Source organism: Acomys russatus, chromosome 1 (assembly GCF_903995435.1).
Source record: "Acomys russatus chromosome 1, mAcoRus1.1, whole genome shotgun sequence".
Classification (NCBI taxonomy): Eukaryota; Metazoa; Chordata; class Mammalia; order Rodentia; family Muridae; genus Acomys; species Acomys russatus.
In genome coordinates this window covers 62,818,714-62,835,931 of record NC_067137.1, presented here as the reverse complement: position 1 = coordinate 62,835,931, position 17,218 = coordinate 62,818,714, and the positions used below count along the sequence as shown (strand labels likewise).

Genomic DNA, 17,218 nt, shown 5'->3' with positions numbered 1-17,218 from the left:
AAGATAAAGCCAAAGACCATGCTAATAAAACCTTCAAACCAGAAGACATTTTTAAATCTGATGCTTGACTTTGAGAAGTAAACATACTGTTATTAGACCATTTACTACTCAGGCCATGCTGATACGTACAGTGAGCATAGTAAAAGCAAAATGCTACCTTTCCTTGTAGCCTGCCCATCCCAACCCAACACTGTATGAGGGCCGTGTTAGCTTTTATTACTACTCTAGAAAAAAAAAAATCAAACTAGAAGTTAGAAAATAGCACTTTGGAGTTATATGGATTTAACAGTCTTTAAAACTCTTAAGAACTAAATACGTTAAGACATAGAGATCCAATTTATCAACACACTTGGAATAAAAGTTAAGTTTGAAGTTTAAACTATTCATGAGGGATTATTTAATTACTTTTGAAAAAATTCTAGCAAAATATAAGATAAAGAAATGCTTTCATTCTAAATGTTCAAGGTAAAGAGGATCTTTATTAGTTCTGCTAAGTACAACTTGAAAGGTTCTGAGGCAGAAAAGAAAATGACACTGTGATTACAACTGAGTTTTCCTTTGGCATTAAGAAGTGCATTACCAGCCAGGTGTGGCGGCACAGGAGGCAGAGGCAGGTGGATCGCTGTGAGTTTGAGGCCAGTCGGCCTGGTCTACAAAGCAAGTCCAGGACAGCCAAGGCTACACAGAGAAACCCTGTCTCAAAAAACAAACAACAACCAACAGCAAAAAAAAAAAAAAAAAAGTGCATTACCCATCTCAAACCAATGTTGTTAGTTAAAGGACTTGAATCCCGTTAAAAATCCTATGTCGGGGGGGGGGGAGGGGTATCTGTACATGACCAACAGTTGACACCTGCTTTGTCTATCAAGAAAAATGTGAGGGTTGTCATTTTAACCTTCCATGATTTTTTTAAATTCAAAATTAGGCTGCCTTACATATATTTGATCATTGATTAGGGGACTAGACTTGCAAATATGAAGGGATTACTACACATGGATCCTGTACTTATTTACTAACTTATTGAGACAGGCCTCATGTAATCCAGGATGGTGTGAAACTTGTTCTGTCACTCCTAATTTTGTAGTACTTGGGCCACAGGTATGTGCCATCATGCCTTGATAGAGACTGTATGTATGTATGAGCAGAATTTATTAAAAGATTTCTTGTTACTCCTGGTAGCACTAATATATTAAAAAAATAAATATTCAGCATATGGTTATACATCTTAACGCCAGCACCCAAGTGACTACAGCAGGAGGACTGCAAATTTAGAACAGTGGGGGCTCTATGTCACAAGACAATAAAAACTGAAAAATAAATAGCTTATAAAGAATATACAAAATACATTATTTATCTGTATGTGGAAAGATTTTTTTTAATTTTAGAGTTTTAAATTATTATTTATTCATTGATTATACAATGTATCTTTTGAAAGCAAAGATGGTAACTATAGCATGCTACAGTGAGGTCTTATCAGTCATACAACAATCTTGGTAATAAATAGCTATTACGTAGCCAAAGCATATGACAATGCACAGAGATTATTCAGACACCTGGGTGATTGTATACATGAGACATGCTGACTGTACAATGCTTTAGACAATATGAATATTCAAAGGTATTTTCAAGCACTTCTGAAAACATCTCAATGCTTTTGAGTTTGTGGAGTACCCATAGATCTCAGAGTTCTTTGTAAAAAGCTCTGCTTTTTATACAATTTCTGCTTTCTGAGATGAGGTGATTTAACCAACTTTTCTATTTAATGTTTTAAAGTAAAGAAATTCTACATAGCCAGTTCCAGGACAACCAGGAGTATGTAGAGAAAAAAACAAAACACAAAACAAAAAATTAGAAACTGCACAAAATTAGAAAAGAACCCTACAGCAGTGATTCTAACTCATAAAATGCAAGGGAACGCTTTCTCCATGTCACGCTAATATAGCTGAGCACCTGGACAGCTGAACAGTTTGTACAACCATTCTAAAAATATCCATATTGAAGCTGTGAAATACAAAAGCACAGTAATAGAAAACTATCACCAAATATGACTGAAATGCCATGACACAAACTTCAGTGGTTCAGAAGCCAAGCCATCCCTTTATGAGAGCCATAAATTCTGTAGGGCCAAAAAGCTGGCCAGAATGTTCAAAAGCCATGATTAATAGAAAGTTATCAATTGATGACTAATACAATGTTATCAGTAGCAGCATTTAAAGAAGCATTTCTTCATTAGAAGAAACATTTATTGTCCAAGGTAGTGCGTGTGAGATCTTTCTTCCTTTTCTAGCCTTAGAGAGTCCCTTATGGCAAAATCCATATTTTCTTGAAACTTTTTATATGTGGTGGAGATTGGTAGAGTTAAACGGTTTTTACATTTGTTGGCAACAGGGAAATCCATATGTAGACATTCAATTGAGGGGGAGGGTTTAAACCCAGCAGGAGGAACGGAACTACAACCGGTTGCAAAAGTAAGAATGTCTTCCATTGTTGTTGCAGATTTACCACCTGAAAAATTAGCAAATAAAGAGAAAAGAAAATTAAATCCACGAAACATCTTATCGGCAGCATAGACTAAGAATATTGAAGTAACAGATTCTGCCACTTACCTAGGGCAAACTAAAACAAAGGTGCTAAGTAGGACATGCAATATGCAAATATCAATGTAGAACTAAAAATAATCAGAGTCAGCCCATTTATTATAGACTTCTTTATGTAATCATTAATATGCTAGCTTAACAAATGATGAAAAAAACTAAATAGTAAAAGCCAAAAATTTCTAAATTTACTTGAAAGTAAAAATTTCCTTTTATAAAATGCATTAATACTTATTAACAAATACTAATGGAATAATGAAAATTAATATAGAATTCAGTTTGACACTAAAATGAAAAAGATGAAACAGAAATTAGCTTTAAGACTGTTGCTTGCTGTTACAATCGTCCATAATTAAAGTCTCAGGTTTTTGTTTTAAGAAAAATGCTTTTGGGCTGGAGAGATGGCTCAGAGGATAGCAGCACTGGCTGTTCTTCCAAAAGTCCTGAGAATTCAATTCCCAGCAACCACATGGTGGTTCACAACCATCTATAATGAGATCTGGTGACCTCTTATGGCATGCAGGTATACATGCAGGCAGAATCCTATATAAATAAAATCGAAAGAAAGAAAGAAAGCTGCTTTCCATCTTAAACTGTGTATGTGTTTATAAGTGTATTGGGTGACTTTTCTTATCACTTTTATCTTACGGTTGCTTCCTTTGTAAATACTTATAACAGATTTGAGTCTTCTTAATGGCAAGAGCAAAACCACAATAAACATATTGAAAGAAAACTTCACATACCCTCTACAGCCTCTAGGTAACTGTTCCAAAACCTCAGAGTTTGTACATCTGTGAATGCATGGACTGTGAAGAGCTCACAAAGGGATTTTGCAGACAGTTTCTCAGGTTTATTACAGAGGATGTTATAAAACACTTCTGGGTAAGTCTGAATTTTCTCTAAAACACCAAGTGTTTTCAGACCCTGTTTAAAACTTGAAGAGAGAAATTATGAGCCAATATATATATACATGTGTATTTTATAGCAAATTTACTTAGTATTTTATAAATATATGGTTAAAACAAACAAAAAAATAAAACAGACCAACAAAAACTACAACATGCCCTCTAAGATATACTTTCAAATCAACAAGCGATTAATGATTATTTTAAATCACTTGGCTTTCTAGTTTTAAAATTGTATTTTACTGAAAGTAGTATATTATCTTGCATGATAGGACAAATTATTCCTATACTACAGAGTTGTTAAATGAAAACCCTAGGGATAATTCCCTGTAAGTAGGCTGGCTCAGAGAGCTGCAAACCAATGCCTAATGCCAGTGCTCTTGGTTGCCTACCCAACTATATGCTAAGACCCTACTGATACAGAGACCATGAACCTTGATTGCAAGAAACAGGGAAATCACAGTCTCCAGCCTAACAGGAAACTACCTCCCTGCTGATGAGCTTTCACAGTCCCAAAGGTGCTCAGCAGAGTGCTTAGGGAGAAACGCTATCAATGGTCTCAGCCAGCACTGGACCACACACTCCACAATAACCTACGTGAGGCCAGATGTGTTCACTGGAACCACAGTGGCAAGGCTATTCTGGGGATGACAAACCATTTTGTATTTGAGGTTTGCTTTGCATAAGGGATAACTAGTACTAGTACTTAAGATCAGATCAAAACTTCACACCACAGCCCCTAGAAGGGAACTACTCTTATTTCGCCAATTAGTCATGTGGTCAAACTAACATTTAGGTTGCTCTCAACCTTGGTCAGAGAAGCTTATTTTTGCACACTATATGCACATATGAAATTTAAGTCTATTAAAGTCATCTAGTAATAACAAGGGAGAAATAAGCCTTAACTACATAAAAATTTGACACTAAAAAAGGAAGATATTTTAACACACATGGCAGAAAAATAAATGTTTATTTATAAAACAGAAATATGTCTAAAAGACTTACAATGCTTTAAAATATCCACAAGAATGCAGGACAGAAAAAACAAGTGTTTTAAGATGTAAATTTACAATAATATGCAAAAAAAATGATGTTATTGCCCGTCAGATCAGATTCTCTAGACTGCTCCTCAGATAATGTACTATATTGATTTCATTTTCTACTAAGTTTCTCAGGAGGACCTAAACACACTACTAGAGGATGAATTTTTTGGATCCTCTTTCAAATTTTTATATTGAAACTGCACTGCCAGTTTAACAGTATTAACAGAAACCCCCTAAAGAAACGAAATCACATTAACACTAAAATATGAACCACAAATAATAATAAATAGTACTACTACTTAAACTTCAGCATAGCAAAATTTTAAGGTCAACTTTAAGTCTCCTTTTTCATAACTATAAAGTCCTATTCATTTTCTATTCTGAAATCTCTTTTGTAAATTTCTCAGTATACCTTAACTACAATTTTATTATAAAATACTTATCATGGGACTATGTAACAAGTGAATAAACCTCCCAAGTACATTTTCCACACCGTTAGCACAGCAATGTGCCAGAATAAAACGTGACTGACTGAAGTTTTGTGATGATCTCCAATATCCTATTCCCTAGTTCTTTCATTTGCAAACAAAACAAAACCAGCATCATGGAAGTAATGGTGAAGACTCTGAGATGAGATCAAGTTTAGATACTAGTCCTGTCCCTAAATGCAGTGACACAGAGAAAACACCTGTAGAGGCTAAGGGCAGGACAGTCAAGAGATCAAAGTTACAGAATCATCAACCAAGTAATGCCTAGAGTTGTCAGATACCAGAACAATTTTTTTCCCCTCAACATCTCAGAAAAACTGAAGCTCTATATACTTGAATCTTCTGTCCTCAAGAATTATGGTAACAGGCACCTGCTGCTTTAAGCCATTCAAGGGCTAGGGAGAGAGCTCAACCAGTAATCTTTACCTTGCAAACTTAATCCAGAGTGCACACAAAACTCTTGTTTGCAATCCAAGTCCTAAGGAGATGGAGGTAGGCAGACCCCTGGGGAGGAGTTCTAGGCCTGAGGGACCCTTCCTCAAAAAATGAGGTGAAGTTGTCCTTTGGCCTCTACACAGGTACAGCAGTAGATGGATGCATGCATGTGCACATAAACCAAAGTTTAACATGCAGTCACAGAAAACTAATCCACACCCTGGTCACAAAACAAAATTCAGACTCGTTACCATGGCTCCCACAACTTTTGCACTTCTTTCTTGATTTTAACTTTTAGCTTCCGCTTACATTTGAAGTAGATTACAGCCAAATTAAACTTGGCCTTTAAAAAAATATTTTTGTGAAACAACTAAAGCATACATTAAAAACCAAGAAGATAAAGCTGCAAGCTACCATGTAATTTAAATAATTATTTCATTGGCATGTTTATTCAAAGTTTCTTTAAAATAAACCAGCCTTCTCCAATCTCACCACGTATAGGAATTGTTGGGCCTGAAGAATTTTGGCATTTTCTATGATGTTGCCATAGGGGGACACCCATGGGTGTTCTTACTCAACTTCAATGCTACTTTCTTACTCAATTTCTTTGTGCAGATCTTCCTTGTCTTTCTCCAGATTATCTCTTCAACAGCCTATCACTGATAAATGTACTTCACTTTTGTTGGTTTTTGTTTTTGTCTTTTGAAACAGGGCTTCTTTGTGTAGCCTTAGCTGACATGGACTCTCTTTGTAGAACAGGCTGGACTTGAAATCACAGAGATCTGCCTGCCTCTACCTCACCAAATGCTGGGACTAAAGGTGTATGCCACCACTTCTAAGTATTCTTAAAATCTCACAGGCTGGTTAGTTTTTTTGCCAGCTTGACAGAAGCTGGAGCCATGTGGAAAAAGGGAACCTCAGTTAAGAAAATACTTCGATTAGATTGGCCTGGAAAAGTCTGCTAAGAACATTTTCCTTGCATGCTTAATCCAGAGTGCACACAAAACTCTTATAATCCAGGTCCTAAAGAGATGGAGGCAGGCAGATTAATGATTGATGTGGGAGGGCCCAGGCAACTGTGCACCATGCCAAGCCTGGGTATGTGGTCCGCAGTGTGTAAGAAAGCAAACTGAGCAAGCCAGTAAGTAGCATTCTTCATAGTCTCTGTCCGTTCCTGCTTCCAGTTCCTGCCATGACTTCCCTTCAGGATGAACTGTAAACTGTAAGTTCAAACAAATCCTTACATCCCTCTACTCTTCGGTCATGGCACTTTATCACAGAAATTAAAACCTACCTGGGAACCATTCATTAGTTTTCTGTTGCAATATTAAAGCAACGTATAAAGAAATGTTACCAGAGCTTACAGTTCCAGAGGGTTTGAGTCCATGATGGTGGGATGAAGGTATGGTAGCAGAAACAGCGGAAAGAGCTCATATATTGAAGTGTAGGAAGCAACAGAGCATGCTGGGAAGGGTATGAGGTTTTCTGAAACCTGAAAGCCCATCTCCAATGACACACCTCCTCCAACAAGGCCTCACTCCTTCTCCTTCCCAAACCATCCCTGGCCAACCACTGCATCAAGCATTCAAATAGATAAGCCTATGGAACCCATTCCCACTCAAACCACCAGACACCTTTTCACTGGGGCTGAGGAGGTGGCTTAGTGGGCAAAGTGCTGGCTCATCCGTAAGCATGATGACCTGGGTTAAGAGCTCCAGAACCCAGGGCTTAAAACAAAACAAAAAAGAAAGAAAAGAAAGTCAGACACTCAAGAAAAGGGTGCTGAGATGGGCAGAACTGTGGAGATTCCTGGTCAACCAGTCTAGCAGAAATGTCCTGTTTATGGAGAGGTCCTGTCTTCTGGGGGTAAGAAAATAGCAATGAAGGCAGGCACCCAACACAGCCATCTGGCCTCAACACAGGCAGACATGCGAAAGGAAGTGCATGCACGCACAAGCACACACACAAACACAAACGGAGAAAAAGGAAAGACCACAATCAAGAATATTTCTGGCAGCCGGGCGGTGGTGGTGCACGCCTTTAATCCCAGCACTCGGGAGGCAGAGGCAGGTGGATCTCTGTGAGTTCGAGGCCAGCCTGGTCTACAAAGCGAGTCCAGGACAGCCAAGGACACAGAGAAACCCTGTCTCGAAAAACAAAAAAACAAACAAACAAAAAGAGTATTTCTGGCTTACAATGTCTGTAGGTCGTAGGCTAGATCACTAGCACTGAAAAAATTTAAAAGTTGCCTTTATTTCTCAACGTTTCAAAGGCATCATGTGTGTATATATATAGTGTACAGAGCTTTGAAACTGTACTAAGTAGGAATAAAGAAAAGAACTTTTGTATTGTCTTACCTAGAACAAGTCTAAGACTACCATTATCTGGAAATACTTTCTGATTCATTCTGTTACATTGTTCTTTCCTTTCCAATCACTGCACCAATACTCTGTTATCTTAATCCTTCCTTTGCTAGTCTGCCTAATACTTGCTCTCCACTCAAATGTGGGAAGCGCTTTATCTCAAAATTCCCAATAAGCTTGAGCAATAGACATTTCAACGTACGACTAGCATAACAGAAGTATTATCAATTCCAAGCTCAATGATGGTTAACTTGGTGGTGTACATAAAAATGCAAAAACCAAAGGAGCAACAACCAAAAACAACAACAACGAAAAAAACTCAAGCTGGGACAAAAAAGGAAGTTTGGATATTTTCAAAATACCCATAGAAAAAATGACAAGACAATATAGGTGTATAAAAGAGTAAAAGCAGAAAAGGAAGATGAAGTGGGAAAGGGCAGACACGGATTAACAAGGGAGGAGAGAGCATGTGTCAAAGTGAAGCCTACTAAGATCTGCTATGTTTGCAAATCATGAATATGAATAATTAACCACCATGGAGAAAACACTTCATTTCCTTTTGTAGTGGAGAAGGCTCCTTTTCCCACTGACCCAAGCCCCATGTGTGTCTCCTCAGTCAAAACCAGGAGACATTCCCCTACAGCTCTGTGTGGGAAATGGTCACCTCTGTTCTTACTTGGTCCCAACCAGCCCTTATTCTGGGGAGAGGCTAGGCTAACCTTAGCTTCTGGGTACCTCAGTAATTCTCATAGTTTTTAGGCCTTTTAAAAAAAAGAACATAAAAGGTAGAATTAGTTTTGAGCTTTGTTTCTTGAAACTGCAACTCTTATTTATCATTCAGGTTTTAATTTAAAGACACTTAATAGGGTGATCTAGAGCACTCATCTATATCAAAAGAAAAAAACAAGTGAATGATAATGACTTTATGCTCTTAGCATAAAGATCTATTAATAAATAAATGAAGTACTAGAGGAAAGCTGTGTGTGTGTGTGTGTGTGTGTGTGTGTATGTATGCATGTGTATATGTAAGCATATCGTTTAGAAATACATTTCTAATAAAATGCATTTGTATTTTGGATATTAACTAGAATTAAAAATAATATATAATATTCACAATCTTAGAGTCAGAAAATATTTGGATATACTTAAGTCATTTGTTAAACTGCAGTGCTAAAAAGCCAAATGCCCACCAATATGAAACTGACTATGGCGGAAGACAAATTGATACCAAAATAATGGATTCTTGAAGAGCAATAAAACAGAAAATGAACCAGGCATACTGGCACACCTTTTTAATCCCAGCACTCAGGAGGTAGAGGCAGGTGGATCTCTGAGTTCAAGGCCAGCCTGGTCTACAGAGTGAGTTCCAGAACAGCTAAGACTACACAGTGAAACCCTGTCTCAAAACAGAAAACAAAACAAAACAAAAACAAATTTACAAAGGAGAGGGATGTCTAAACATTGCTATGGAGTAGTCATATTCTCTGGAATTAAACATTTATATTTATCACCAAATAAACTAAGAGTAACTTAATAGAATCTTTACCATAAAAACAAATAACTTACCTCTCAAAGGGCGCTGCGACTCTCTTAATTACATGGAAGAAGAGAATGTCTTTTACCAAAATGTATTTATCACTTAATGTTGTTGTAAGTCTTAAGCATCGACTAAACTCTAGGTAGTTATAGCATTCATTTATTATTGAGTTTAAACTCTCCATATTGGCTGCATTATTTATCTGTAACACATGAGAAAATACACTCACGTTACCCATTTGTTCTGAGCAATAGCTACAATTCAAATGATACACATTTTATATTCTAGTTTTAAAAGCTGTGTATATGAAGGCATGTGCTTGTGAGTGCCGGTGTCTGTAGAGATTCGGAGCTACAAGTGGTTGGTGAGGTGGTACTGGCAACTAATTTCCATCTTCTGCCAATGTCAGTACCTGTTTCCGTTTCTTCAGACAGGGTCTAACTATGTTTGGCCTGCCTAGAATTCTCTATGAAGACCTGGGTGATCATGAATTATAGGATGCACATGTCTCTGCCTCCCGCGTGCTGGGATTCCTCGCATGCAGCACCACTCCAGGCCACAGTATGTACACTTAGCTGCAGATCAGATCTCTAGTCCTATATTCAATTCTCAGTACAACAGGGTATAGTAAAATTATGCCGAGTAATTATTAGAGAAATCCCTTTTTCCCATCCTGGAAACGACACAACTGAAGACAAAACTAATTCCCACAGGATACCCTCCGGCATCCACATGTACAACATGACATGAACACATGTCACACCCAGTAAATCCTACAGGCTATAATTTGATAGTCCCTACCCTAAAACTAAAAAAAATCAAAACAAAACAAAACAAAATTTCTTATGCATACCTCAAACATTGTCTGACTCCATGACAGTATATTACATGAATGCTCATCTGAGGAGGCTATGTCTTAAGAAGATTAAGGACACCAGTGTCAGACTGGGACCACAAAAGGCCGTATGTACTGAACAACCACAGGGCTCTCTGCCTGTGCTGTGCGAGAGAACCACTGTTGGACTATGTGAACCACGTCTGGTAAGGCAACCTAATTAAATCTCCCTTATGTTCAATCCCCATTAGTTGTGGTAGCATTCCTTCAGTTCTAGAACTAGGGAGACAGACACAGGCGGGTCTCTGAGGCCATCAGCTCTACATAGTGCATTCCAGACCATCCAGGGCTGTATATAGAGAGAGACAACAAGAACACACACACATTCATTCTATCACTTCTGTTCCTTCAGAGAACCCTGGGATCTCTCTTCATTAATTACCTAGAGGAGGAAGAATCAACATTCTGACCAGTGAGACTCCGCCTCCTCCTCAGATCAACCTTTCCAGGGAAGGCTATTTTATCTGCTTTCAGGGAACATTAAGGAACGTCCCTGCCTCTGTCTCTACCAAGCTTCGGCCATTTTGACTGTAGATCTAAGTAAACCAAATACTTGTTTTATAAACATTAAACATGGCACAATGTTCATCTCTGGCTATCTGACTTTTATGGGTTTTTTGTTTTCTTTGTTGTTTTTGTCTTTTTTTTTTTTTTTAACAGATCCAAGTGTTAATTTATTGAAAATATTATTATGATTAGGAAATGATACAAGGTCTGATTATGAAGGAGGATAGAAAACACAAATTATTCCTATCAGGAACTAAAGATCAATGCAAATATCAATACAAATCTTGACATCAGAAAGCATTGGGGATGACCATTTATGCTAATCAGTTAAAATCTGCAAAAAGACCATGTATGCATGCATGCATGCATGTGTATGTATGTGTGTGTGTGTGTTTGGTGTTAGCCTGGGTGTGAACATCTCTGGATGGTTGTGTATTGCATGCATGAGGAGGCTTGAGGTCACACTGAGTGACTTTCTTCCAGCACTTTCCACCTGTATATTTTGAGGCAGAGTCTCTCACTGAACCAGAAGGTCTCCAATTTTGTTAAGCTGACTGGCCAGAGAGCTTCCGGGATCCACTTGTGTCTGCTCCCTCTACCCTGGAGCGTAGAGCTACCTTACTCCTGGGGATCTGAACTCAGGTCCTTGTCCTTGCATGCAGGTAGTTTGCCAACTGAGCCATTTTCCCAGCGCACAGATTTCCTTGTAGGCATAATTTACCAAAACTGATAAAAGGAGAAATTATTCGGCATAGCTGTATATTTCATAATAAATTGAATTCATTGTGAAAACAAACAAAACCCCAAATCCCGAAGCTTCTCCCCCAAATTGTCCCATTTTGGATTTTAAAGACAGTAGCCCCTGTACTCCCATAAAGAGATGAGCCATCAAGACTTTGCTTAAATTTGTTTAGAGCTATTTAATACTATCAAGCACAGTTCTGGGTGCTTTATGTTTTTGTCTTTTTAAGACAAGGTCTCACTATGTAGCCCAGGTTAGCAACTGAACTCTTAAATTGGTGATGCTTATATAGACATGTTCAAGCAAGCTGAGTTATATTGGTTTATAAACTGGTTCTCAACTCTTTGGATAAGCATAACAAATCTATCTTTATATTAAAATGCAGTGAGAATGTAATTTATACTTCAACAAATAGATATGTTTCTTACTTTCATTATAATTTTTGCCACATCAGGATCTGAAACATCATCCAAAATTGGTTGAGTATTTTCTGGTCCGTAAGCAAGGCAGTTAAATAAAGTTTCAGAAAAGAAACCAGGTGCAGGACCTCCATGAACTAAAGAAATGGCAATCATTCTGCCAGCTTCATAGTAATGATTCTCTTTCAGAGCTGTAAACACAGGTGAAAATAAATTGAAGAATTTCAAGATATTTAAGAATTTCAGAATATTTACGAAAATCATCATTTAAAAACAAAGACATACTCAAAAAGTAATTTAAAAATCTAAACATTTGTAAAATAACTATAAGAAGCTACCATCCTGTATACAGACTTCCCCAGAAATCTGTTTAAAGCATCCTACTTGGATATAAATAACCTATTGTAGAACAAAATGTAAATTGTAAAATGATTATTAATACGAACAAAAATACTTAAAATTACAACAGGAACCGTTTATCTTTAGCTAACTAATTACCCAACTAGCACAGAGAGAGTATGGCTTATTTAATTAATTAGCCTTGAGCACAATACCGAGCAATTACTACTCCACCCTAAACCTCCATGCTAGTCTAGCTTCCGCCCAGCCAAACCCCCACCATCTTGCACTGTTTAATTCTCACTTCACTCTAACTATCCTCTCTTGATGCTTCCTGGACATCTCCTTGTGGCTCAATCCCCACTTCCTTCCCCTTTTCCTCCCCCTACTAGAATCGGATGCCCTACCCTATTCTATCACTTAGTATTGGCTGCTTAGCATTTATTGGCAAAATAGAGAACAGATGGTGAGCATGCTTACACAGGAGATACTTACAATAAACACTACAATGCCATATTCAGATTGAAAACAGATAATGGGATAGGGAAATCAGCATTTGAATGAACAAGTGTAAAATTTACACAGTGCACAATAACATTATATCAACAGTAAATCTTTGGGGAAATAAAATATCTATAATCAGAGGCAGGAGATAAGACACAGAGGACAAGGGTTCAGTTCTCAGCCCCAATATGGTAGCTAAGAATCCCTTCTAACTCCAATTCCAGGGGGAGATGACGGCCTTCTCCAACCTTTGCAGGCACACAAGTGGTGCATGGACGATGCAGGCAAAACACTCATTCACATGAAATAATTAAAATCTTTTAAAAATGTGACTATAATTAATTGTATTGTAGTTAAGTGTAAATCTTCTGGCTTACTTTTATACATAGTTTGGCTCTATTTTTTCCCCAAGTACTAGGTTGTAAAATTTTCTCAAACTTTTAAAAATTAGTTAAAAACTCCAGCTATTAGATGCAATAGACTAGAATATACTACAGTACAAAGCATCCCTTATTACTGGCTACCATTTTATATAATTTAGTTCAAATACATATTTTTACCAAATCAATTCATACATACGAAATAAGTGAGTCAAAGGATATGAACATTCTCTAAGGTTGTTGCTATATATTACTAATTATCATATTAAAAGTGAGATTTAAATACTGTACATACTTGAAAAAAAGCTATTCAAAATATTTTATCAACTATGACGGGTGAGAAAGATATGTAAATTTTCATTTACAATTATACTAGTTTTCTAAAATAATTAGTGACATTGATAATATTGTATCTTGAACAATAATCTTATTTGCAGCTACATTTTGCACCTGAAAATAACCGACATCCAGAGAGGGTAATTCATCTTTGAAGTGAAAGGGACTAGGTAGTTACAGACCTGAGTTCAGGATTTACAGCTTCTATCTCTGCGCTTCCCACTGTGCCACACTGAGTAACAACTCACTATTTGGGAACGTATGAGGGGTGGTGGCAGAACTACAATGTTTATACTATAAATGAAAAAATCATGCTTCGGGCAATGATAAAGAAAGTGAAGTGTAATAAATGCTCCCACTCTTTTTTTCAATTTCCTTGTTGAAAAAATACTGAATTGCTCCTTGTTTTTAAGTGTTTACTGCAAGCAAAATAGATCTTCACCAATACTTAAGGCAGAAAAGCACATATGAAATCATTAAAAGAAAACCCTATATAAAGTATGTGTCAAAGTCTCAACTCCAGGGCAGTAGCCGCACAATTGCCTCACATTCCCAATATTCTGGGCTGAGCCTTAGGGTGTTTTTTAAAAAAGGTTACACATGAATCTTAAAACAGGTTTAACACAAATTCCATGTTGTTAAAAAAACACACAAAGTGCTTAATTATAAGAATGAACAAAGGCTGGTTAGGGGGGCGCACGCCTTTAATCCCACTCTAGAGGCAGAGGCAGGCTGATCTTGGAGTTCAAGTCCAGCATGGTCTACACAGCAAGTTCCAGGGCAGCCAAGACTAAACAGAGAAACCCATCTCCAAAAACTAAACAGAATGAACAGGAAGAGGCCAAATACCTATCCATTTCATCTGGTGACACTAGTCAAATGAAACTTTAAAAAATTATCAAGTTTTTAAAAACATATTTAGTTATGAAACAATTATGCATACTGCTACAGTACAGATACAAGAACTACTTCTTTATTATGAGCCTGCATAATTAAGTTATGTGAGTGCCTAAGAGCCTTGGTGCCCAAGGAGGGCACAGGTGTTAGATGCCCTGAAGATGGAGTCACAGGTCGTTGCGAGCTGCTTGATGTGAGCAGTGGAAACAGAACATGGGTCTTTTCAAACAGAACACGCATTCTTAACCACTAACCCATCTCTCCAACCCTAGATATGCTTAAATCTTTACTTTTAAACAACAAAGGTAAACTATTACAGATAGACCTAAATAATATTAATTCTAACCAAGTAGCTGGTTTGGGTTTTGGCTATACATGCTAACTTCATAATGTATAATAATAAAAATAGTTACCTTGATAATTTAGAGACAAGTTCTTTGCCAAGGACCCTTCAAACACTGATGAATTCTCAAGATGGTGCATTAAGTGACTCAGAAATTCCTGCTGTGATCCAGGACGGTCTCTTCCAAACTCATTTCCATAAACATACACTACTTCAATGGTGTGTGAAGGATTAAACTTCTGACACTGGAATTGATCTAAGGCACTCCTCCAAACATTGGCTTTGCTGATGTATAATCTCTTAGCTTTGTTTTTAATTTGGAATCCTAACTCTATCAATATTGTTGAAATGTCTCTCCTAAATTTGCTGTCTTGCCTATAAAACAGATTTGAATAAAGAATATTAAAGTAGTTTATGAGAAACAGCAGTTATAGAACATTAAAAGTGGCAGGGTTTTCGTTTGTTTCTTTTGTTCTGCTTTTAAGTTTAGAAAGATATTCTTTTTATGATACTGGACACAAAAACAAAAGCATCTATCTGAGTACCTACTTTTAAATTCCCCTGATCTAATCACCTGCCAACTTATAACTTGCAGCAATAATATTTTGAATGCCTAATTCAGTGGACTCAGGTTTAAGGGTATAAAGTTCAAATTCTTACTTTCGGGTCAATAGCTAAAGCAACTCAACTGACAATACAGCTAATAAGTACCAACAGCACTCACATCTTTTAGTCTGGTTCATCTAGGCCAAAAATGCTCACAGTATCATCATGAGCTGGTTACAAATGCAAACCCTCAAGCCCCGAGGCCCATCTGCACAAACAGAACCTCTGTGTATGAACATCCATGAATCCTATGAATTGGCTTAGCTAGTTTCTGTGCATGGATCACCTTTCTATACCATTTGTCCTACCCCAGACACTGCAGCCACATTTGATTACAACAGTGGATTCCTGGCTCCTTAGGAATGCCAGTGCTGCTCTTCAAACACATGACTGGACGTTAAAAAAGAAACAAACAGTCACGCTTCTCTAATGCAACATCTTTGGAAACCTAAATATTACAATTATTTTCAAACTATATTAACATAGGACAATGAACCACTTTAATATGCAAGTGCCTTAACAAATTATTATAAATGTTTTTCAGTTGAATTAGCAAATGGAAATTATTCGCTTTTTGGACAAGTATTTATTGTTCTACTTGTCTGCAAATGGAATTATCAAGTTTGGTTTTTTTTTAATCCCCCCCCTTTTTTTTTGGCCTTTTAAAATCTTAACGAGAAAGAACTTCATGCCTAGCTCCTTTTTTCCTTATGGGAAGAAATAAAGCTCTAATTTTCTTTTCTTTCTTTCTTTCTCTCTTTCTCTTTCTTTCTTTCTTTCTTTTTTTTTAAGTTTTACAACGTTAAAAATCTTAACTATAGGGCTGGAGAGATGACTCAGAGGTTAAGGGCACAGGCTGTTCTTCTAGAGGTCCTGAGTTCAATTCCTAGCAACCGAATGGTGGCTCCCAACCACCTATAATGTGATCTAATGTGTTCTTCTGGTGTGCAGATGAACATGGAGGCAAAACACTGTAAATAAGTAAATAAATTAAAAAAAAAAGAATCATAACTATAAAACCATACCCGGCAAAACAAAAAATTTAATTCTAGTTTTGTTTAAGTGTTTATGAAAATAAACACTTATGAAAATAAGAGTAATTATATGGACACTCCTCAAATTTCTAAAGGGAAAGAGTTGACATTTAAGGCTCCTGACATTGACTATATATAAAACAAACAATGGTTATAACATCAAAAAAACAAAACAAAACAAAAATGAACAACAAAAGAAAAACCCAAGTCTTTGTGTTGTTTCATTGAGGGGCATGGTGTGCCTGATAATTGAATTTCTTCTTGCTTTAGTATGTAATTGAGTAATGATTTTAGGTTTTTCTTTTTTTTTTTTCTTTTTACTCCTGAGACATGATTTCTCTGTGTAGCCTTGGCTGTCCTGGACTCACTTTGTAGACCAGACTGGCCTCGAACTCACAGAGATCTGCGTGCCTCTGCCTCCCAAGGAATTGAGTAATGTTGTAAAGATATTTTCCAGAATATTTATATCTTTAAAATTATTTTAATTATGACTCAATATAAGAAAACCAGTAAAGCTGATTAATGTAACTTGGTATTTTGCCTTCTTTTTCCCCCCTTCCTCCTCTCCTCCTTTATGACACAGGTTCTCATGTGGCCCAGGCTGTTCTCCAATTCACTATGTAGCTGAAACTACAGGTATGTGAGCATGCTGAGCTAGGCTATCTCCTCCTAGCTTTACTTGACTTCACACGTATCACATGTTGATGTTAGTGTTTGGGTGATCTGCTAAAGAAGACCCCAAGGCAGTATGTAAAAACAAAGTGTTTTTATTCTAACATGCTAGGGAGGATCACCTCTCTCCTCTAGAGGGCGACCTCTGGCTTCCCTGGCCAGGGGACTGTCCACATGTC

At 37.1% G+C, this 17,218-nt stretch overlaps 1 protein-coding gene across 3 annotated transcripts in view; it reads right to left on the bottom strand.

Moving 5' to 3' along the window:
- Positions 1 to 1,928: 1,928 nt before the first annotated feature.
- Positions 1,929 to 17,218, bottom strand: part of G2e3 (G2/M-phase specific E3 ubiquitin protein ligase) — a 34,257-nt gene continuing 18,967 nt past the window's right edge. For 2 of the 3 annotated variants that reach the window (XM_051145748.1, XM_051145757.1), the window contains exons 11-15: positions 14,798 to 15,102; positions 11,938 to 12,119; positions 9,395 to 9,567; positions 3,338 to 3,528; positions 1,929 to 2,505 (exon numbers count right to left, since the gene is read on the bottom strand). In XM_051145748.1, the coding sequence (XP_051001705.1) occupies positions 2,243 to 2,505; positions 3,338 to 3,528; positions 9,395 to 9,567; positions 11,938 to 12,119; positions 14,798 to 15,102 (1,114 nt within the window). In that variant the 3' untranslated portion in view covers positions 1,929 to 2,242. The remainder of the gene's footprint in view (positions 2,506 to 3,337; positions 3,529 to 9,394; positions 9,568 to 11,937; positions 12,120 to 14,797; positions 15,103 to 17,218) is intronic. The other variant, XM_051145764.1, reaches the window with a different exon arrangement.